This window comes from Rhinopithecus roxellana, chromosome 3, assembly GCF_007565055.1.
Source record: "Rhinopithecus roxellana isolate Shanxi Qingling chromosome 3, ASM756505v1, whole genome shotgun sequence".
Taxonomy (NCBI): Eukaryota; Metazoa; Chordata; class Mammalia; order Primates; family Cercopithecidae; genus Rhinopithecus; species Rhinopithecus roxellana.
In genome coordinates, this window is record NC_044551.1 from 61,480,399 (window position 1) to 61,504,671 (window position 24,273).

Sequence of the window (24,273 nt, forward strand, 5' to 3'; positions counted from 1 at the left end):
GACACTCGGATTAGAGACGCAGCCAGCCTCCGGGGAGGTCTGAACTTGTCTTCGACCTCCCCGAACCCCTCCGCCTCTGCGCTGGGAGACGCCCAGCAGCCGGGCCGACCCGGGACGCGCAGAGCCAGAGCACTCCGCAGCAGAGGCAGCGCGCAGCACGGCTGTCCGGGGCATCCCCGTGGCTGGGGGCGGAAGGCGAGGGCGGTGGCAGGAAAGGTCCGCCAGGCCGGAGCTCGCTCCCCCACAGCCGGCCGCCGGCTCGGAGGCCGGAGCTGTGCGGACGGAAAGGGGCGGAGCCGCGGGCTCTGGTTGGTGTGGGCTCGGGGGCGGGGCGCGCGGGGCCGGGCCGGAGGCGGGGCCAGCGCCGGGCGCTGGAGCTGCCGGCGCACGGAGAGGAGTCGCTGGCAGCTGGAGCGGAGTTGGAGGAAGCAGCGGCCGCGGCTGCGGCGGCAGGCTAGCGGTCGGAGACGGCGAGCACAGATCGGGCACGGCCGGCGGGTCGCAGCTGGGCTGGAGGCGCGTCGGAACCGAGCGGGCAGGAGGCCGCCGCTGCAGCGCGGGCCCCGCAGAGGAAGGAAGCCGGCGGGCGGGGGAGGTAGGCAGCGGTGGCCCCGGGTGTGTGTGCTCGGGCGGGGGAGGCGGTGCATGTGTGCGCGGCTGCCGCGGCTCTCTTCCTGTCACTGGCAGCCGCTTCTCCTTCTGCAGAGCCCCGCCGGGGGGAAGCGGGCCGGCCACCGGCCCTCCCCGCCTCCGGCATCTCCTGGCCACCGGACAGCACTCCCCCTTCTCGCTGCCGGCGTCCTGCGAGATCCCGGCCATCCTGGCTCCCGTTTCCTCTGTCCTCCTGTGAGCTGGTCCTGCACGCCGCCGGTCGCATTTGCCCCCGGAGTTGCCGGCGAGCTTGGGCTTCTCCCCACCCTCCATCATCGCACACTTCCGAGGGTCCCCGCTTGCTGCAGTTTTCCGCGGCCCCTCACCGGAGGAGAGCGCCCTGGCCGCTGCTTTCGTGGTGCGGGAAGGAGCGCTCCCTTCGCCCGTGGTCCTCCAGCTGCAGCCAGGGTCGCTGCCCGGGCCCTTCCCGGGGCGGGAGAGGCGGCGGTGGTCCGTAGAGCTCGTCCCCTAACCCCCCCTTCCGAAGTTTGCCGCCCTCCTCTTCCGGGGTGGGGGAAGTGCGCCTCGGGGCGGTTGGTCGCTGGGGCCCTAACTCGGCGTCTAGTGCCAGCCAAGCTTGGGCAGGTTGTTGGAGGTATGTTTAGTGGGGTCTTGGAACAGCCCGGAAATCCAGCTTTTTGGAACATGGGGCGAGACGGGAGGGACCTGCCCAGCAATATGGAGCCGGCTGGGGAAAGCCAGGGAGCGTGCAACCCGGAGCTAAAATATCGTGGGCAATTCTCTGGAAACCACAGCTCTAACACTAGTGAACTCTAACCACAGCTCTAACCTAAGCTCAGAAACTGCCCCTCAGATCACAAGACAAAGAGAACAGAAAACCTGTGGCCAGGCACTCCTGTACAGAAATACACTTTGGGAACCAGAATTGGAGCCTGAACTGCAAGGGTATACGCAGAATGGCTGTTACATGTTGAATGCAGAATGTGTGTCAACTGGATTTGGGGGAATTCTTCTGTTTCCCGGGGCGCTATTAATACCGGAAAGGTCTCACTTCCACCGTTAATCCCTTGAGCTGCAGCGCTGTTGGTGTCTGAGTGTGAGTCTGCTCTTTATTTGGGGGCTTCATCATTTTAGGGTTTTTTTTTTTTTTTTTTTTTTTTCTGTTCTTTTCCTCTTTGTCAGCCAGTGCGAAGTACCAGTGGATAAAGCAGTTCCGGGTTTTGAATGCAACATAAGATTGTCATTTTGGTGTGATGAGGCTCAAGTTTTAGTAATCAGGCGGGATATTCACAGAGCTTATTGGTCAAGGCTTGATGTAGAGTTATATTTTAATACTTCGTTAGTTCTGTTACGTTTTGGCAACCTTAAAGATGGTTAGATATTAGGTAGGAAGGGTTGGAATAGGCAGATAGGTTAATTTCTTAAGCAGGCTAGTAAAGTATTAGATCGCCACAGTTTGAATTACTAGGTATTTGGTGACTTCTGCACAGGAGAAGGCCACAGGTATCTTTTAACATTGAAAAAGGAAGAAAAAGCAACTCACTAGCTATAACTTTTTGACAGATTACACTGTTCTTGAAAAACAGTTTAGAAGCAAGCAGATAATAGTTTTCTTAGGTGCAAAAGTTGAGTAAACTTTGGGAAGCAAATGTTTCTGACCAGTATAAAGAAAATAAGAGTAATGTGGTGTGTGTGTGTGTGCGCGCTTGCGCGCGCGCGCGGCTAAAGTTTGGGAAGAAATGTTGGTTCAGAGTAAAGGTTTAAGTTGGAAAGGCCAGTGGAGGAGGCTCCCTGCCTTGCAGAACTGCTGGGCAATGTCACTGCTTGCCTCTTCAGCTTTTATATGCAGGTCATACTGCTTTTTCCAGAGAAGTGTATATAGATTTTTATGATTGGAAGAAAGTTTAATGTATCTGATACTGGCTTGCAAAGTGTAATGTGCATTTACTTTTAACTTTCATCTTGACTTGGGACCTGTTCTTAGTTGCATAACAGAACTCTGCAGTGTACACACTACTATCTGATGTTTTATCTGCTTTTTAAAATCTGCTTTTAAAAAATTATATCAGTAAGTCTTTTCGTATCCATGATGCTGTATAGTCAGTGTAAAAAGCATTTTATTTCCCACTTATTAAATGTTTTTTCTTTAGCGATTTCTTGAGTTTAAATGTACTAAGTGCAGGAAATCCTCACAGAATAAAGTTGGTTTTGGGAAACAGAAGTGGAACAATAAGTCATAGGAATACATATTTTGATTATCGACAGTGATGATGGTGATATGCGTTTATCTTCTGGTAATGTCAGTTTCACCTAAAATGATTTTTGAAGGACTTTGAATTGTAAATGCAAACCTACTCAAACTAACCAAAATTTTGTACCGTTAAAAGTGTTGGCCGTTTCTTTACATTTTTCCATGAATGTCATGTAATTTTTAGGTTGATATGTTGATTGAAATTTCCTTTTTTCTCTTAGGTTGTTCAGGGGAGTATTGTAAAAAGGCATCCAGTCTGAAAGACTGTTCACATGATCATTAAAACAGGAACAATTCTAGTTCAGCTTTTATTGTGTTTGCATTTTGTGATTTGCAAAATGCTTGTTTTATTGAATAAAGAGATGGTGAATGAGCAGGCTGAAAAAAAAAATGATTTTCATGCTCAAGTAGAATATAGCCAATTGAGATAATGTTTGTGTTGGGTTTTAGAATTCTCTCACGTCAAGGCATACACAATGCAGATGATATTGTATGTTTCATATGGGCTCCTCCAGCTCTCCCTCTTGCAGGGCACAGGGTTTGCAAGTGAAGGCAAGAGAATGAAGCATTTTAATGAAGTCCTGGAAGCCTAGAAAGTTAGTTATCAGTGGAAGGAATTATCAAGTTAGTTTTTACTTTAGAAAGCAGAATATAAATTATATCACAGCTTTTTATCAAAAACCTAGGTTGTAATTAATTTTCAAAGTATTCATATCATTTACTGCATTTTCCCATGCCTCCTTTACATACACCCTAATGTGATTACTTGCCATGATTCTGCCAATACTTGTATGGAGTTACTTGCCTAAAAGAGTGGCAATTAATGACCATTTCATGTACATTAGGCCACATGAGCTGAAAAAGTAGACTATATAATTACTTATAAACTTGTCTGTTTGGCATTTATTTATTTAGGTGTTAGGTGTTTGTTTATTTGAAAGACTGGAGTGATTGTAGTATAGCATTACTAGAAAAAAAAGTCTACTGTAGAAACATTTTTGGAGATTTTATTCTGCTCACATTGTTTTCCTTAAAGTAAATCAAATACATATCCACAGGCACCTGTAGTCAAAATAGTTGTCAGGTTAATGATCATCTAACAGAGTATTGAAGTCACAGGAGTCTGGCCAAAGTGTGAGGAGACTCCACCAGTGAGTGCAGTGAGCTAATAAAGCCAAGGCATCTGGGCCAGCTATTCCTTGCCTGTTGTCTTCCTCCCTGGATGTCCCAGTGTCCCAGCCTGGGGTTCTGCCCCAGGATCAAGGGCTGTACCATGAGCTACTTATCTCTACATCCTGGAGATGCGCACACATGGACACATCCCTTGGCCTCTCCCAGGCCTCCTTTGTCCTGACCTCTGCAGAGCCGTCCTCTACCCCAGGTAAGGAGAGAACTACATGGGCAAAGTCCACACTTAGCCTTTATCTATTTACTCCAAAAGGGGTTTAAGACAGCAGGGAGTTTTATTTTAGTTAGATTCAGGATTCATTTAGAACTGTTTGCGAGTTAAGAGGCAATGCAGAAGAAAATTCCTCACAAATGTTGGTTCCTCTGTTAAATCTGAATTGTATAAATGACAGTAGGTGACATTCAGTACTAATAGAAATAACAGTAATATCATAGTTGCAGTTTACTAGCTATGTAACTTTAGGCAAAGTATTTAACTTTTATCTGCTTGTTTTCTCATCTGTAAAATGGAGATAATAGTTGTACTTAGAGTGGTTGTAATGATTAAATGAGTTGATATATGTACAACTCTGAGAACTTTGTGCCTGGCACATAGTAAGTACTATGTTAGCATTAATTATCCTAAACTCCTATTATCAAGTATGGAGCTAAGTGCCTTATATATGTCATTTTGTCAATCCTCATAGTGACTCTGTGAGGTGTAGGTTTGCTTATATCTGTCTCACAGATGATAAAACTGTGCCACAGAGAGGTTTAAGTAACTTTCCTGAGGTTACATATTTAGGTACTGATTGGGGCAGCTGCTTGAATCTGAAGCTCAGTGTTCACACTAACCTTGCCAAGAAGTTTACAGAATAGCATCTTTTTTTTTTCAGAAGTGAGACTTAAAATCATCCCCTTCAGTCTTCTCATTCCTGCCCCCTCAGGTCCTCTCTGTTGTGAGGATGCAGAGAACCGGAATGGTCAGCCTCATGGCCTTTTCTGGGTGATAGGATCTGTCCCTCAGGTCCCAGAAGCTACGTCACCCTTTCTCCCAGCCTCCGCGTAATGGCTACTGCGTGCCTAAGCGTTGCCATCACCTGGGCCAGGGTCATTCCTCTGTGTCTCCTGCAGTGCCTTCCCATCATGTTGGCTGCTTTCTGAAGAGCCCTGTCTCCTTGTTGTGTTACCTGGGCTTGTGCTACCTATTCTCCTCTCCCTTGCCCCATAAACACAACACCAAAAGGGCTTGTAGGTGAGAATTACAGCCTATACACCCTATTTCCCCACACCACACACCCAGCCCTGAGCATGGCAGCATGCAACACATTCTGTTTAGTTAGTTGGTTTGGAAATGAATTTGATGTCTATTATTTGGGGTTAATCTGAGCCCATTATTTTCATTTTATTTTAATTGATATAAAAGCCACATACCATAAAATTCACCCAAGTTCATCATTTCAAATTGAAGGCAATTTATTATGTTTTCTAGGTGCTATGGGTTGAATGTGTCCTCCAAAATTTACATGTTGGAAATGTAATCCCTAATGCAATAGTGTTGGGAGGTGGGGCCTAATAGGAGGCTGTGCTCTCATGAATGGACTAATGTCATTATGGCAAGAGTAGCTTAGTTATCTTGGGAATGGGCTTGTTATAAACTCAAGTTTGGCCCTATCTTGCTGTCTTGCCCTTGCAAGAGGAGGGAGGATGAAGGCCTTCACCAGATGCCAGTGCTGTGCTCTTGGACTTTCCAGCCTCCAGAACCAAATATACTTCTGTTGTTTATAAATTATCCAGTCTCAGCAATTCCATTATAACAACACAAAATGCACTAGGATATTTTAATTTTGTTCAGCTTGATTTTCATGATTTCTGGGACACCATGATTTGGAAGGTAAAACATTTTTAAATAATGATTTTTTAGAAGACTATGAATTTAGGTGAGGAACTTGACCTAGACTCTGAGCTAGCACACTGGTGTTAAAAAGACAGAATGTAGAGAGATATGGGCTGTGGGCCCAGGAATCCTTCCATACCCTCCTGCCGTGGTTGAAGACCCATTTTGCTCTGCCATCCAATGCCGAACTGCTAATTTCATTGGGAGATAGAATCACATGACTTGGATATATTCTTGATCAATTTAATGTGATTTAGAAATATCCTGTATTCCTGCCTCTCCATCACGTTTTCCAAATTCTTGTCATTTCTAAAGGGGAGTGGAGTAACTCAACAAAGTCAGAGAGGGCTTTTTTGTTTGACCATTTGCCAAAATGCCTATAGGTTAGAGGGTTACACACAAAATCTACTTTACAGCAGTTGTACATTAAGTAGCTTTGGATTGCTACTTGTCAAAAATCAGAAACAATTTTATTTTGGGGAATAGAAAGAGAATTGCTCTCTATCTTAGCAGGGACAGAAAATATGCTTCTGATTAATGGGATTGCAGGCCTTCATTAGAAGGATTGAAAGACTGGAGAAAAATTCCTTAAACAAAATTTTGAACTGTTGCATATGATATTGTATAAGAGTAAGTTAGTTTACTTGTTCGTAGGATTCCTTTATACCCTTTGTTACAATAACTTATGCATGCACTAGCTTGGAGCCTATATCAAAAAACTGCCTTGGTTATTTGAAAATATTACATTGTAGATAATGTTATCTACATATAAAAAACCTTTGCTATGTGAATAATCATGTCAAAACTGGGTGAAAATCGTTCAGTGGGCAGGTATATGTAGCGAAAGAGAATGGAGGTATAATAGAGTGAATCTGAGGAAAAATCCTGTTGATCTGGATAGTTTAGGGTCCAGGTCCATCTCGGTGCGGGGGATTGGTTACACAGGTATTGCCAAATACTTCAAGCTGCTGGGTGCAGTACTGTGAAGAATTTGAGGATGAGAGAAAAGAGGACTTCCCAGTCCTCTAAATGTAACAGTCCTTGTGGCAGTGCCATATCCCCCCAAGTAGGAGCTGAGTTGTTGGAAATTGTTCAGTGGAGGGGCCTGGGATAGTGGCAGGAGGCAGAGGTGCTAAGAAGGATACAGGTGGCAGAAGCTAAGCTTATAGAGCAGAAATAGGCAGGATTCCAGAAGTGGGCAGCCTTCCAGAAGTGGTGTGCCCAGTATTCTTTTATTCACTAGTTTATGGACTTCTTTGGCAGGGACACATTTTAATGAAGTCTCTTTGGAAGAAAATTTGCATGGCTGAGATGCTGGGTTTTGGAGCTGATGGAACTGCTGCCGAGTTAAAATAGCTTTTTTGTGTGTGCAGGTAGTGTGAAAGAGCCACATACACTATCAGTGAAGCCGCTGTCTGAGACAGTTGAGGAGGCACACAGACAGTTAAGGTTAATTGGAGTGATCAGCCTGTGTAGGCCAGGAATCTGCATCATTGACACCAAAGCAAGTTGAGTTCAGGCAGTAGATGCTAGAGGTGTTAAAAATGGAACTTACGGAGTCAGACTGCCTGGATCTGAATTCTAGTTCCTCTTCACAATTGCTGAGTATTATCATGACAGAGATACTCTCTGTCCTATGTTAAGTGAGACTACTGATAGTACCTGTTTTTATACAGTTATCTACACACATACACACACACACACACACACACATATGACTATATATATATAGTCAGCATCATCATATCATCTAATACTAATTGGGAGCTATATGTGTACAAACTCAATCATCATCATCATCACCCAATGCTTAACTGGAGCTTTATGTGTATTAACCCATTCAATCCTCAAGAATGACAGACATCAAAATGGACATGGCAGTCAGGAGAAAGTGTACAACGTGCAAAAGAGTAGGGGTGGCTGCCTTCTCTATCTAGCTAAGGGCTCTCTACACCTTATCACCTTGTGGTCCTGTCCCCACCCCAATGACTTGTCTGCTCTCCTTTTTTTTTTAAAAAAAAAAACAATATTGCCCTCAGACCACTTAACTGACACTGACTAATGGCTGGCCTTGAATTAATGTCTGCATCAATGGATGCATGCCCTGTTTGTATCCGTCTTCCTGGCCTTGCTTTGGGATCTCAGAAGACAGAAATGGTGTGTTCCATTTACCATCCTAGAGTCATAGAAGATTTGTGGTTCTTTTTATCAGATGAGGACCCAGAGTTCTGCACAGGGTTCTTCTTACACACAAAGTAAGGTTCTTCTTACAGGTGGCAAGGGAGAGAGAGTTTGTAGAGACCTTTAGTTCTCTGTCACTTCTGACAGGGATTGCCTCTCTAGTGTCTAGCCTCTAAAAAGTCATCATGTTCCTTAGGTTTCTATTTCCCTTTGCACAAATTTAGCCTCAGGCAGAGTCAAGCACAGCTTTTAGGTTTGTAAAACCTTGACAAGACTTGGAGCCTTTTCTTAATACAGAGCCCCCTGTCAAGGAACAGCTTCAGAGGTAAGCTGTGAGCAGGGGCTTGCTTGATGGTTCCTGGGGGATTGAAGATGGGGGAGAGTTTGTTCATTATACTTCCCATTCTATTAGGAATCCCACCAAACTGGCCCACTGGGTGGCTGGAATAAAGGAAGTGTTAGGAAGCAGCTGGCATAAAGATCTACCCAGTCTACTGGTTGAGGATTTTTTTTTTCCCCTAAAAGACATACATTGCCAGGAAAAGCTAACAAAAATTTCAAGGCAGATTTGGAGGAATTAAATTATTTTTAGGCATATTGCCTGGTTTCTAAGCATTTAGGGATATGTAAATGTTCGTGTTCTTTAGAGGTCTGTGTCTCTTTTGTACAGAGTACATTAGTACTAAAAATGAGATTTGCTAGTTCTACATTTTCATGTGAATTTATGCAGTGAATATTCAATTTGATTCTGGATCTTTCGAAAGGAAAGGCTTTCTTTAAACAAATAATATGGCTTATTTTTCTGATATGGTCTACTGGTTGCTTTAATTCTTTTCTCCGACAACTGAAATGCAAAGTAGAGTACTGTCCCCAATTAATATTCTTGTTCCACAAAGACTTCCAGTGTTTGTTTTTGCTTCTTTTAATATGTAACTCTCCTAAGTGTGTTATTGTATTACAGCTAAGAGGCTTTAACCATGTAAAGTTGAATACTTTACACTTCTGAATGCCAACATAACAATTAATCTGTGATTAGAGTTTGCTTCTTAAGATGCCTCCACTGATGAGTGCCTATAATATTAAACTTCTAAAGTGTTCCACTCTTTAAAACTTATAAAAGCTCTCTTTGATATAGCCCACTGAAATTGTGTGGCTATTGTTTTTATTGCTTTATTGTGCAGCCAGCTTAACTGAAACCTTTGGGTGGCTTTTACTCTTTATAATAAAGATAACATTGAGAAATGCCTGGAGTACAAAGTGTACATGTGTACATGCCGTTCTCAGCCATCTACTCTGACTTAGTAACTCTCTAATTCCCTTGCCTCCACTATGTTTAAGAACAAAAAAGAAAAACACTTCCATTTCCCATTTCCTCCATCAAGCTCTCTTTATAGAGTGATCTGCAGCAGCCATTGCTACTTCCTCTCTGATATTTTTGAACTCCTTAAGACGTTCTTACTGTCCTCACTACTGGACTGGAATCTGCGTGATGATTCCATCATGGGCGAAGCCCCAAATTATCTCGCCTTGACTCAGTCTCTCCTGTCTGGATGCCTTTGTAGGATTTAGTCTTAGGGATCACATTTTCCTACGTGAACTCTTCTTCCTTGTTTTTGGGACGTTGTCTCTAAACCTTGACTTTCCCTCCTCAGTTACATACATTGAACTTCACTATTTGGCCCTTGGATCATTTTTTTTTTTAACTTTTAATTCGTCCTTGTGATCGCTTCCATTCCATTGAGTTCAGCCTTGCCTAATTTTGGCTAATTGCCAAATCCCTAGTGTGTTTCCTCTTCTGAATCACAGACCAGGGTTTTATCAGCCACTAGCACACTTGCACAGGGGTGCCCAGAATCACCGTCAGCACATCAGGTCACCTGGCTTCTCTTTGCCTGATAGTGCTACAAACTCTCATTCATGCAGGATCAGGCATCCTTTGCTCCTCTCGTTCTCGCCCTACATTTAAGCATTTGCCACATCCCACATGTTCTTTCTCTGCAGTGTTTATTTCACTCCTCCCCTTTCCACACCTGCTGCCACCTCGGTTTGTGTCCTCACTGCCTCTTGGCCAGACCTCTGCAACATACCTTTCTCACACATTGTGGTTGGACTGATATTCCTCAAGTGCAGCTCTGATCCTATTGCTCATTTTTCACCAAGCCCTGTCAGTGTTCCACATGGTGGACTGAATCACTCACAAACTCAGCATGGGCATGCGTGATGTCCTACAGCCCCTACCTAAATCCCTAACCCCAATCCCACTGCTCCCTCTTTGGCTTCAGACTGCCGGTTCTAGCTCTTCTCAGAATATGACATTTTCTTAGTCACTTCTGTAACTAACATCCCACCACACATTCCGTTCTGTCTTCAGATTCCTGCAGTTAGTGTGCTTTCTCCCTCATTTGAACTCTGTAATGTTTAGTTTCTGCCTCTCTTATGACATGTACTAGTGTTGCGGCTCTTTGTGTACTAGTCTTATCACTGAGACATTGCCTCATGCCGACACTCCTCCCCTCTGCCCCCGCCCAGTGTTCTTAGAAGGCAGTGACTGCCTTACTAATCTTTGTTGTGTATATTGTGTCAAGCAATAGCACACTGGCCTGTGTCTGTCTGCCAAATCGATTAAGTACTTGTTGAATGGAAGTAGAAATTCCAGTTAATACAGATGGCAAAGTGTGGTGTTCATTCTTAAGTCTCGTTTTTTCATTCCTAGGTGAAGCTCGTGTGTGGAGTGCCACGGTACAATCAGACGACAGATGGACAGTGTGACAAAAGTGTCAGAAAGGATTGGGCCTCGCTGTGAGAGTCAGCCTGGATTCAAAGTGTTGACAAGTTGCTGAAAAGGAAGCCAGTGGGAGGACTGTGGCACGCAGAGGAAGTGGAGCCCTGTCTTCGGTCACACCATTGATGGAGGACAGATGGACAGCCGTATGGCCAGTCACCTCTCCTCTTAAACCTTTGGAGAGTGGTCCTTTGTCCTCTGCTGGACACATAATAGGAATTCTAACACACTGTCTGAATTCACTTTTCATAAAAACGTAAAATCAGACTGCTTTGTACAGCCAGGCTCAACTGTTGCATGGTAGCAGATTTGCAAACATGAGTGCTGAGGGGTACCAGTACAGAGCGCTGTATGATTATAAAAAAGAAAGAGAAGAAGATATTGACTTGCACTTGGGTGACATATTGACTGTAAATAAAGGGTCCTTAGTAGCTCTTGGATTCAGTGATGGACAGGAAGCCAGGCCTGAAGAAATTGGCTGGTTAAATGGCTATAATGAAACCACAGGGGAAAGGGGGGACTTTCCGGGAACTTATGTAGAATATATTGGAAGGAAAAAAATCTCGCCTCCCACGCCAAAGCCCCGGCCGCCTCGGCCTCTTCCTGTTGCACCAGGTTCTTCAAAAACTGAAGCAGATGTTGAACAACAAGGTCAGTATTGATAAGTGGTTGCTTAATGACTCCCTTTCTTTTTATTTTTAAGGAAAAGTCTTAAGTTTGGGTTGAGTTGTTATGTTTTGGGCAGAAGTTATCTTGGCAACTGCACCTGAATTGATGTGTGGTGCAAAAAAGCTTGGTCAGTCATTACACAACTAGAAATTTGTGTTTTTGACACCCAAAGGAAATTCTCATTAGAGCATTTTAGAATTCAGATTTTCAGATTAAGAGTGGTCAAGGGGTATAATGCAAATATTCCAAAATCCAGAACAACATGATATCTACAACACTTCTGGTTCAAGGCATTTCAGATAAGGAATACTCAACCTGTGTATATCTAATAATAATTTTGGGAAAGTGGAGGGTAAGTCTAATATAAGTATGTTTAACATAGTTTGTATGGAAAAATGTAGAGAGTAATAAAATGACCACAGAACTCAGCTGAGAAGAAACCATTGTTTTTATAACCCGGTATCTACCTCTTGGATTCCTCTCCAGGATCACTGTGGCCAAAGCTGAAACCCAATCCTATGGTTAGTATAAAAGTAAAGGGATTTCACTTCCTTTGTGGGTAGTGTCATTTGTAGCAGTAATGCCTATAGTCTGGTTCACCTTCATGAGGGGAAAAAGCATTCACTGAATACTTTTCTTAAATGGAAACCACCTTCATTCAAAAACCACTTATTGCTTATTGGAGATGGTCCATACTTGCGCTTTGGGCACAACTGTGTCTTTAAGGTTTATCTTCTGTTTGGTTTCACACAGAGACAAGCCTTATGCTCAGCTTTAGTGTTATCAGCTTTGTCAAATACTGGTTTCCTCACTAGTAAATCACATGCATTTTTCTTTTTTCTCTTGTAGTCTTTTTTGTTAGGATCTAAGAAGGGAATGGGAAGGAATGTTTAAGATGGGTGGGCCTAACTGCAGTAGTTATATATTGAGGAGACCTGACTGGCATCACAGGATATTTCTGGAAGAGATTCTGGTACCATTAGTAAGCTGTTATGCCTTCTTTAATGTTGCCTTATTCTAACACAAGTGAATAAGACAATGAGAACAGAGAAACAGAATGCAAGGGTAAGAGCTGCCTTTCATTACTGAGTAATAATAGATTGGGAACATTGTGTTAAAGTCAAGGAATTTACTAATGATACCTGAAGAGAAGCCCTTTTCTTTCCCACACCCAGCCCAAAAGGGATACTTATTTCATAAATGTTACACTTTATAATGTTCAAATAACATCTTTTATTATATTGTTCAAAAGCCAAAGTTAATTTTTTTTTGCAGATGAATCAAAAATCCATGACTCTCCACACATACATAAGTGATTTTGTCAACCATTGCAGCACTTAGCAGATTGAAGATACATATGTATAATCGTTTTTCTGCACCAAGTTATATATTTTTCACCTTTTATTTTTTTAAGTTAAAAACATTTTCTTCAGTAGGCTAATTCAAAAGGAAAAGTGATTTAATTTTTCCCAGAATACAGAGCTTCACAGAATCATAAAAATATCTCAGTTGAATTAGAGAAGATTATTTACACGGTGGAATAAGGGCACCTTATCAAGAATAGTTCCAAAACAATTTTATAAAAGCAGTTTCTCAACGAAATTGCATTTGATAATTGCTATCAGGTGTAAGTTTCTTTGGATATGGTGTACAGAAAAGCAAGTCTTTCCTTATAGAAAAAGTCATTTTTTTCTTTTTATATCCTAAACTATTTTATAATGCTTGCTTTCTCATGTAATGTGATGACGATTGAGATTTTTAGCAGCTTTTCCATTTTTCTTTAATACATGGAAAGGTGGAGTGAAATGAAAATGTTTAGCAGAATTCAAGAAAGAGACTCATGATAATGGCATAAAAGTATTAGAGCCTGAATATAAATGAGAAATTAGGAATAACTGAAAGGTTGAAAAGAGAGTGGGGGGGGGTCATGTGGGGAGTATAATACTAAACATTCAATTTTCTAGAAATGTTGGTCTTGTATTCTCATTTAAATATTCCTACAAAGTGAGAATTCAATAGCTCCTATGAGTTGCTTGTTGAATTGATATGGAAAGTAGTTATAAGGATAAATTTTATATGTTGGAACCTATGAGACTGGTTTCTTTTGCCTCCGTTTGTATTTCTTTGAAAAGCTTTTGTAGTGACAAATTGTATGAAGGGCAAGAAATGATAGTTCTGTTCTGTTCTTACTGTAATTGAATTCTTTAGTTCTTTTCTTTTTTTCCTTTTAACACCCTACACCTCCACCTCACTTAGCCAGTTTTTCATGTTATGCTGTGTTTATTGCATTTAGAAGGTCATTCCTCACCAACCCCCTGCCGCAGGTCTAGGATTTGTTTTGTGGACTTGGCACACCTCATTAATGGGCAGCAGGGTAGATAGAGGGTGTGAGGACAGCCTGCATACCAATCATGTGTCTGTGTCCTGCTGAGCCTTGCTACCCTCTCTGTTTTTGAAAGGAAGTTGTCATTAGACTCTGGCCAAAAGTACATTCTGTGAGAGATTCCTCCCTGTACGATAGAGTCTTAATTTTCTACTTTGCTTGTATGTTCTTGGAAATAAAGCTGTGACATTTTACTTTTTGACAGAAAGAGTCAGAAACCCTTAGGAAATCTTATATACAGCGCTGTACTTTCTTCCAATACATTTTGCATGCAGTTTTTTAGGAAGCCCTGGCATATAGATTGAATGAATTGTTTTAATTGGATAATCTTGGATGTTTTGGGACTTAAATACATTTAGTAAGCATGGCCCGAGTCCTTATTTTGCACTAGAAAGCAAAGATAAAAGATGAAATCAAGACTCAAGAGCCAGCATGCCCTGAGATGCTCTCTCATGCCTCTCTTCCACCTTAGAGCTGTACTTTGTCCCCTCTGCTTGGACAGCTCTTCCCCTAGACATCTGAGACTGACCCACTCTCACTTCTCTGCTCAAATCTTTCTTCTCATGGAGTCTGACTCTGCTCACGATATTCCATGCTGGGACCTACCTCTCTGCTTTTGCAAATCATTGATTATTTAACCCATGATATCATTTACTTATTATGTTTATTGTTCATTGACTGTTCCCTCTGTTAGATTTTTAAGCTCCGTAAGGGGAGGGATCTTTGTGGTCCTCCATTATCCTAAGTATCTAGGACAGTGTGGTAGGTTCCCAGCATGCTGGTAAACATGGGTTGCTGCAGCTCATCTTCTAACTATTTCACTTTCTGCATTGCTTTTGAAATTGACCACGTGCTCTGAATGTCATGTGCAATCATACAAAGCTTAATGGCCCATCTTGTTTTAGAAAATAACAGCTTATTTATTATCCACATCCTCCACATCTGAGGCATTCTGCCTTGGCCTTCACCATTGCCTGGTATGTCTCCAGAACTCTTCATTTTCTTCCCAGGGCCTAGGACAGGTAGTTCTGCTGGTGGGAAAGTGGGTTAAGCTGATAGTGCCTTCAGTCACTTAAGTCAAGTGCGTAGAGGGTCTGTCATGGCCAGCGAGTATCCTCAGAGCAAATTCTGTGCCCTTTCTCCCATCCTTTTATCTCCTTCCCTTTGCATGGGGGCTAAAATTGCCAATATGACGATGACATTTCATTTTTCTACAAACCAGTAGAGCCCTATGTTATGTTCTTTGGAGAGAACCTCTTCCATGTTTTGTTTGGATAAAGAGTGTGCTGGGTGTGCAAGGTGGGTGTTACATGCTCTTGGGTGAGGCAGCTATTGAAAGGCAATCTTCTGGCTTAGGCTGCTCAGATCCTGGCATCCCGTCCCGCTGCACACAACCCCATTCAGCCAGGATCCTATATTTTCTATTGTACACAAGGAAATGAGTTGATTGAAAGTGGGGATATAGGGGTATGGGAATAAAAATATATTCCTCTGTCATATGTAAGCCGTACCAGTGAGGCTATTTCTCAGGACAGTGGTTTTAACTCATACTTTGAGATCCTTTAATTAAAGTCATACTAATGCAGAATATTTAGACGAGTGAGTCTGTGCCCATGTTAGTTTGTGGAGTGCACTGAAACCTGCTAATATAAGAGATTACTTACTGCATCTCCACCTCCATCCTGACCTACACAACCCTCCCTGGCTCCTCCTGCAGACTCTGACAGTGGATTTCAGCTGGTTTCAAACGTAAGACATAAAGCGTGCATTTGGCATGGCTTATGTTAAATTTTGATCAAAATCCCTTCTAAACAGAAAAAAAGAGTCCGCCATTGGTGTTGGTTTTCATGGTTTCCTGAGGCATGTTATTGTTACATTTTTGACATTCAGCATTTGAGTGTCCCTTCATGGTGGTTGTTCCCTGTCCAGAAAGCAGGGCTGCAATAAATCACAAACGTTGATACACTGTACAGAGGTCACAGAAAATAGTGACCTGATCCAAAATTACACACCTCTGCTGAGCCCGTTGGTCATAACCTCCTGCTGTCTCCTTCAGGCAAATAGTGCTTGTGCAAGTTATTTGCTTTGCTTCACAAATTCCTGCCTTTATGAATTCTGTTTTCTTTCAGAATATACTTTCTCATAACATTCTTCACCTTCCTTCCTACTTAAATAAGCCTTTGCTGTGAACTTGGAGGTTTGTCTTGTTAAGCCCGAGTGATGGGGAAAATCACCCAATTTATGGTGCTGACTGCTCGTTCTGCATCTATCAACCACTTTGTTTTTGCAAGGAAGTTGGGTCAGTTACAGGATCTCAGAAGATAAGGGCCTTTGAGCTCTGTCTCTAACTTCTGACCAACCAGAAAAGTTCATCAGGACATTATGGAGATTTCTACCCAGGCATAAAAATTTAAGTGTTGGCCCTCTGTATTTCAGTAGGAAATGAAATATATTTCTAAAAGATGTAATGAATATAATTGATTAAAGAGTGTGTCTGGAAAAAACAAATGTGCTAATTATTTTGAATAAAATCAAATTAGCCTAACCACTTATCTTAGGGTCAGAGAATATGTCATTTGCATATTAAGTTACGTATTGCAACACAGTTCACCCTCTCATGAGCATTTATTTATATTCTCATTACATTTTCGATTTTTTAAAAACATGTTTTCTGTTAATTTTAGTTATTTTGTTTCCCTAAAAATGTGTAAGAGAAAGGAAAGTAGCCCTAATTAACAATTTGTGTATCCATGGTTTTTTGAAAACGAAATTGACAAAAAGAGGATTCTCACCTTTATTGCTTTTTAGCAGGAGGGTTCTGATCCTGAGCTAGCCTGGCCATTTGAGGAATTCACAGGCACGCTCTGAGGGGCCTGTGAGTAGAGAGGCTCTCTCGCCCAGAGAGGACAGGAAGGCATTTCTCCCTCCTTCTCCCAGTCTGTTATTTGAAGGGAATTACTTGAACTTCTCTCCTAGAGCTTTGGTGACAGTTAAGTCCAAGCTTGCAGAATAAGACATTATTTGAGGGGAAGCTTTCTGCCAGGTGTCCGTTTCTGCCTCCGTCCTTTAGAATGTTTGTTCAGATGCTTTTGTTAAGGCTTCTGGCTCTATACACTTCTTCCTGTGTTCTTTTTTCAAAAATGGGAAAAGGGTCCAGTGTCCTTATATGTACATCCTAAGTGAAGCCCTCACACACCTCTGATTCAAATAGGAGTTATGTAACTAGAGGGAGCATATTTTGTTTTTTGGCAACTAAGTTAATGTTGATATTCGAATACAATTTTCTTTGTTATAAATATGGAACTCTCTATTTAACTTGTCAATAGATTCTTTGATAAATTTGATGTCAGTCTTCTCTGGTTTCTAGATGAATGCATCTTTGTCTGCCAGAAGAGACATTCTGATTAGTAAGAATTTCTTCTCTGAGTGAGAAAAAAAATTAGAAATTCTGAAATTCAACAACAAATGGTGACTTACATCTGCTAAGTAGCACCCAAAAAGGGGAGAATTTTTCACCTATGGCAAATAAGAGTGCCAAATATGACATTATTTGCATATCCATGTTTTGATTAGTAAAAAGCAAACAGATGTTAGTACAGCTGGCTCTTGCCTATATGTGTATGTTTGTTGCTAACAAATTTCCATGGGGAAGGATGTAACATTGGTCTGAAGGTTCAGATAGGTGAAAATAACGTGGTGTAATAGCTTGAAATGAGAAGCATAATTGCATGATGGATTATATCTGAATGTTTTGAGGTCTTGAGTTTACATCATTCAATATCAAAGCAGTCCTCAGGCTTTCAATAGAGGAGGACACGTGGAGGGGGATGAAGCGAACTAGAAATGGGCTTTATTTCAATTACTTGGGTATAGTGTACCTAAAATGTCAGGTTGTTTAACAAAATATCAGACTACTTTATAAATGTGTTATTCCTTCTTACCAATTTATGTAAAGGACCATGATATTTTATTTTTACTATGAAAATTCCATGCAGTATACAGTGGGTAGGATTATTGTAGTAGAAACATTGTTAAAATATAACTTTGAATTAAAAACAAAACATGGTATACGTTGTTATATAATGGATAACGTAGTGTATACATTGTTACAATATATCCTTGCAGTTTAAAACAACACAAATTAGCTGCAAATCTTTGTTTAATTATGTATGCAGAACTTTCTCCCAAAGACTTTATACCACCTAAAGCATGGCTGTGATTTTCAGGAATACACTCTCTGGACTGTTTCTTGCTTGGAGGTGTTTGCAATGTGTTTGTATTCATCTCTCTATTCTCAGTTGGTAGATTATGTAATGCCTATAGATTATTCTGTCCTGTCACAGTTTGATTCATATTGAAGTTATAACTGTGAATTTATTATAGCATATTGCAGGAGACGTAATTTGATGATCAAATCTGATATCCAAGAGAGTAAAGAATATAGACATAAGTGAAATATAAATCTGTGACATATTATTTGAATCAGAAATTCCACATTGCTTTGCTTTCTATACATTTCTTAACCTTCTAGTTCCAGTGTTCTCTAATTGTAAGATGAAAAGCTAAATGCTGTCTCTTTTGAGTTTTGGCAGAGTTTTTGTTTTAATCCTTCTCTTCCTAATCAGAAGAATTGTTGGAGAAATAAGACCCAGAAAAATTGGTTCTCACTAGTAGTGTTTCCCCAATAATGCAACCCAGAAGCCCTGTATATGAGAATAAGGGAATGCAGTGAGAGGATTTATGCAGAGAAGCAGCCTATGATGGTCGGAAAGATGTATTTACTTGATCTCATTGCACGATCTGATTGGAGACTGATCCATGGATTGTATGGGATTATTGCTTATGAAAGTTCCTACCTGGTTCCAAGTTTTTGCAAATGCATGTGGTGTATGGTTTTAAGATATGTTTCACCAGTGTGAATATTTAGGCTTTACCTCTGTTGGTGGGCAGTTAGCAATTGCTAGTATCTAAACTGGTGTGAGACTTACTGCCTCCTTTGAACGGCATCTGTGCAGTAGAGCTAAACTCGTTGACATGATCTGTGCTCAGAGTTCCTACAGATTTGTTTCATACATATTTGTTAAATTTTGCAAGGTAAGTAGAGAGTGATGGTTATAACGTTTTGTTTATTCAGACCCCTCTAAATCTACCTAAGAGGTAACACATTAGCCTAAGCATTAGACAAGGCTGCATTGTGAAGTCAGAGTGACTGTCTGGGGTTGTCATTGTCATCTTCCAAGCTTTCTCCTAAAGAAGAAAATTTACATAATGCTGTCAGACGTGGCACATGAGACCAGTGCCACAGCAAGCACTGGTTCCAGCCTGCTACTGGTTTTTTGGTAAAATGCAGTTTTCAGAATTACTCAAGGGCATTAATAAGATTAATTTTTATGATATTAGATATAGTATGTTAACTTTTTAGCTATTGTTAGTCTTAAACACTGATGGTTTTATTTTTATTCCATTTAAAAGAATAATTTTTGAGGCCAGTTGCAGTGGCTCACACCTGTAATCCCAGCATTTTGGGAGGCCAAGGTGGGCAGATCACTTGAGGTCAGGAGATCAAAACCAGCTTGGCCAATATGGTGAAACCCCATCTCTACTAAAAATACAAAAATTAGCTGGGTGTGATGGTGCATGCCTGTAATCCCAGCTACTAGGGAGGCTGAGGCAGGAGAATCACTTGAATCTGGGAGGTGGAGGTTACAGTGAGCTGAGGTTGTGCCATTACACTTCAGCCTGGGTGACAGAGTGAGACTGTCTCTAAATAAATACATAAATAAATAATAAAAATAATTTTCTTTTTTCTTTTTTTTTTTTTTTTTTGAGACGGAGTCTCACTCTGTCGCCCGGGCTGCAGTGCAGTGGCCGGATCTCAGCTCACTGCAAGCTCCGCCTCCCGGATTTACGCCATTCTCCCGCCTCAGCCTCCCGAGTAGCTGGGACTACAGGCGCCAGCCACCTCGCCCGGCTAGCTTTTTGTATTTTTTAGTAGAGACGGGGTTTCACCGTGTTAGCCAGGATGGTCTCGAACTCCTGACCTCGTGATCTGCCCGTCTCGGCTCCCAAAGTGCTGGGATTACAGGCTTGAGCCACCGCGCCTGGCATAAAAATAATTTTCAATGCTTAAGAATTTTTTTATCAGTAAACAGTTCATTTGAATTTTTTTTTTTTTTTTTTTTGCATTCTTGTGTCCCAACTATAGAAATATAGCTGAATATTTGTGGCATCATTAATGCATAATTTCAAAGCATTTTACACATTGTTAACTTAAATCTTACCATGTTCTTTCAGGTAGCAAAAAGTAAGTTTGTTTATTATTTATTCAGAAGTATTTGAAGAAGTTAGAACAAGATGATTTTATTGCTGAATAATAAGGAATATCTGTGGAGTACCAAGGAATGAGATATAATGAATTTGGTTAGAGTATATCAAAGTACATATTATAGTTTTTGTCTCACACTTCCCTGTGGATCTGTTTAACTGTTGAAAATGTCTTCTTCAAAATGAACCTTAAACATTTGCAAATTTAGTCTTTGCTAATTATCCTGCCAGGCTTTTTTTTTTTTTTTTTTTTTTTTTTGAGAGTCTTGCTCTGTTGCACAGGCTGGAGTGCAGTGGCTCAATCTCATCTGACTGTAACCTCTGCCTCCTGGGTTCAAGCAGTTCGCCAGCCTCAGCCTCCTGAGTAGCTGGGACTACAGGCGCCCGCCACCACACCTGGCTAATTTTTGTATTTTTAGTAGAGACGGAGTTTCACCATATTGGTCAGGCTGGTCTCGAACTTCTAACCTCAGGAGATCCACCCGCCTCGGCCTCCCAGAGTGGTGGGATTACCAGTGCGAGCCACCACGCTGGCCCTGCTAGACATTTTATAGATATTTTTCATCTGACCCTCACAACCACCCTGCAAAGATGGCGTATTATGACCATTTTTGAGATTTAAAAACTGAAGGTCATGTGATTGTGTAAATATTTAAAAAGAAAGGGGACTTCATAGTGATGGTGCATTCACAAGATTCAAGAACATTTTGGGCAAGTCAGGCAGTCGTGGGGATCACCTTAAGCAGTCCCTTGTGAAGTTATCGGTAATTGAATTCTGCTTTTTGGGTGGTCTTCAATTATGTCTGCTCTATCTGTTAAGTTTCACTAGCTATTACATTCATACAACTCCAGAAATTTACCTCCAATTTATATGTGACTTACAACATTTTCTTATGTCTGGTAAGTATTTGAAAGGATTGAATTACAGAGAGACGGATAAGGCCATGAAGCTAAGACAAAGTTTTGGGTATATGCATGTAAATGCAATTTTTCTCAGGAAGAAATACACCATGATCAGATAACTCAAAAGTTTTATAACCTTGATAAATAGATTTACCTTCATTTCTGTTGTTTTTGAAGAAGTTAAATGTCTGCTTTAAATGTTTCCCTGCGTTTCAAGTTTTCTTACTTCAGACTCATAATTATATCATTTTGATTAAAATGAAGCACAGACTGGAGTTATACTTGCTTAAAAGCCAAAAACTTGAGGGTATCCTGCATAAGAATTGTGTGTTTTGGCCTGTGGATAGCAGCTGCTTGAAATCCATAAAAACAAGAAACTTGAAGTTGACTCAGATAAATCTGAAGTCTTGTACCTGAATTATGTCAAGGTTAGCAGTAAATGCCATTTAAAAAGACTGAGTACAAATTGCCAAATTCCTTTGAATGCCAAACCGTATTTCTCAGGAAAGTCGGCCACTGCCAAATTTATAACATTTGTGTTTCTGTTACCTGAATTCCAAGGGCAGAGGGGTGGTTGAGGGGGGTAAGTGAAAGGCACAGGTGAATTTTATTTTCAGGTGTCTAATAGGACAGTGTGACATTGCCCAGAGATCGTCTCTCAAAGGTAGTGAGTGCCAGCAGAACTTTCTGAATGCATTTATTTTTGCTTATTTACTTATTTTCCCATTGAATTAAAAAAACCTTTAAAAAATGTTTTCTGAGTTAAAAAGGCCTCTGGCTAGTAGTCCTGAGACAGCTTCTTGAGAGTCTCCAAGAGAGCCTCTTCTCACTACAGTCTGAAGAAGATAGGAAAAAAAAAAATTATTCTAAATACATAAAACTAGAATTAGTGGGGAGAAATGCATAGTGTAAACTCAACAGAACCAGGGTTAAAAAATATAGGATAAGTTTTGACTACCTAAAAATAGCAGGGCAGACCCATCCCCTCCCTAATTCTGTCCATAATTCAGAAAGGGCGCAGGGAACTGTCCTCAGGAATGCTCTTCACCCCTCTTCCTTGTCCTCTCCGACAAAGCCTTTCTAATCAGTAGGAGGTTACAAAATGAATTACTTTTAAATTTATACCTCTTGTTCACGCGGGAGGACCTAAAGGTTGCCTTTTGATTGTTAAGCTTTATAATTTAAAAAGGTATACATTTAAAAGTAATTCATTTTGGTTAACTTAAAAAGTAATTATCAAAATAAAACTATAAAGTATATATCTTCTAAACACGTAGAAATATATATTCCAAAAGATAGGCAACAAAGAATAAAAATATTACAGGGAAAATGTTTACTGTATATGAATATTTTAAAGAAATACAGACATAAACATATGTATGTACATAGATACACATATACATATAAAATTGACCATATACATGTATTTATGTGTTCAACACACACATTATTTTTCAGGTACTGCACTAACCTTTTATTCCATTGACTTTTACTTTTCCTAAGAACTCTATGACACTGGCCTTATTATACCTGTTTTAAAGATAAACAAGTGTACTTAGATGATGGCCCAAGGTCACACAGCTAGTGGAGGAGCTGGGATTTCACCCCAAACAGTCCGACTGTTGACCCAATGCTCTTAAGCAACTGTGCAATACAGCGAAAGAACCGGTGGGGGTTAATGTTCACACTGCTTCATGCTGCTGACTTCTGACCAGCCACAGGGCACCCTGGAGCCAAAGGCAGATGACTCCCTGGCTTGCCAGTGACGTATGATGCAGTCTGATATGACAAAGTGAGTTAAGCAAGCAGATTTTTCCTCTCAGGAAACACGCCCAAGAACAACTAAAAAGAATAAAGCAGATGTGTGAGTTATTGTCCTTACAGCAAAAGAACCTCATCAGAACCACAGGCTGGAAAGAGGTGATTACTTTTAAAGGGCAGTTCATTCCTTCTGCATGTTGGAACCTGTGGCTCTTAACTGGCTAAAATTTTAACCTTCAGTGTGGCCCTCACTTGGCTTGTACTTCTTAATGTTGTAGATAACATTATAGATTTATATAATATTCAACTTATATATATATTACTTATATATAAATGTTTATGTATAAATATGTATTTGTATATAATATGTATTTATATATGATGATATATAGTAAATGTTATATTTAAACCATCATATAGAAAAGCCGTTATTGGGTACACTGTACAAATCTGCCTTTATAATTGAGTATGCTGTTTCACTAAAAGCAGCTTTAGAGAAAGGACTGAAAGCTAGCTCTAACTTGCTACTTCACTAGCCTTCATTGTTTGGATTGGCGTTACATGCACAGTTATATTGTAACTGTCACTTGTGGTCTAATCTTCCCCTTAGGGGAAACTTGAGAAACCTGGTCAGCTTTAACATTTAGAGGAAGTTTAAACATATTGGACCATACATAACATTCACAGTTGTTTAACCGAAACTCCAGTTCTTGTCAGACCACATCTCTGCAGCCCTTCTGTGATTGGAATCATCTAACTTTGGCCCTCACTAAGGAAAAATTTGACAAGATGCAAAAAAATGTTTACTCTTGTTTTCTTTGCCAGGAACCTGAGTCTGTGCAGCAGACTCTGAGACCTCTTTGCCTACCCCAAATAAGTGAATTGTCAAATTCAACTAAGTGAATTGTCACTGTAACTGTTTTTTATTCCCATAACTACTTTCAGTGAATTCCAACCTAGTTGTTACATCCCTTTAATATTTTGGGTAATTATGTTCTTTAAAAATGAAAATATTTTTTCCTTCCTTCCTTTCTTCTTTCCTTCCTCGTTTTGTTATAGTCTAGCTGTGAGACCAGTTGCCCTTCATATATTCTAGAAGAGAATGATGGGGTGAGTTTCACAGTGATCTTTTTCCAAAATGCAAAACCACTGTCACTCTCTACCTCCCAGGCAACCCCACTCATTCTATTTTCTAGAACACATTTAAAATATAGTTGAGGGTTTTGCTTAGATGATGATGAGTCTCTTGATTCAGTGGACTCCTAAGGGACCATCTTTCACCAGCACTAAATGCTGTTTAGTTCACATATTGAAATGTTTTAAATTATAACTTAGCAATTGTA

At 40.8% G+C, this 24,273-nt stretch overlaps 1 protein-coding gene across 3 annotated transcripts in view; it reads left to right on the plus strand.

The window, feature by feature from the left end:
* Positions 1-459: 459 nt before the first annotated feature.
* PIK3R1 (phosphoinositide-3-kinase regulatory subunit 1) overlaps positions 460-24,273 on the plus strand; it is an 83,984-nt gene continuing 60,170 nt past the window's right edge. The window contains exons 1-2 of one of the 3 annotated variants that reach the window (XM_010380204.2): positions 460-595; positions 10,822-11,541. In XM_010380204.2, the coding sequence (XP_010378506.1) occupies positions 11,208-11,541 (334 nt within the window). In that variant the 5' untranslated portion in view covers positions 460-595; positions 10,822-11,207. Of the gene's footprint in view, positions 596-10,821; positions 11,542-12,049; positions 12,081-24,273 lie in introns of those variants that run through there. The other 2 variants (XM_030926999.1, XM_030927000.1) reach the window with 2 other exon arrangements.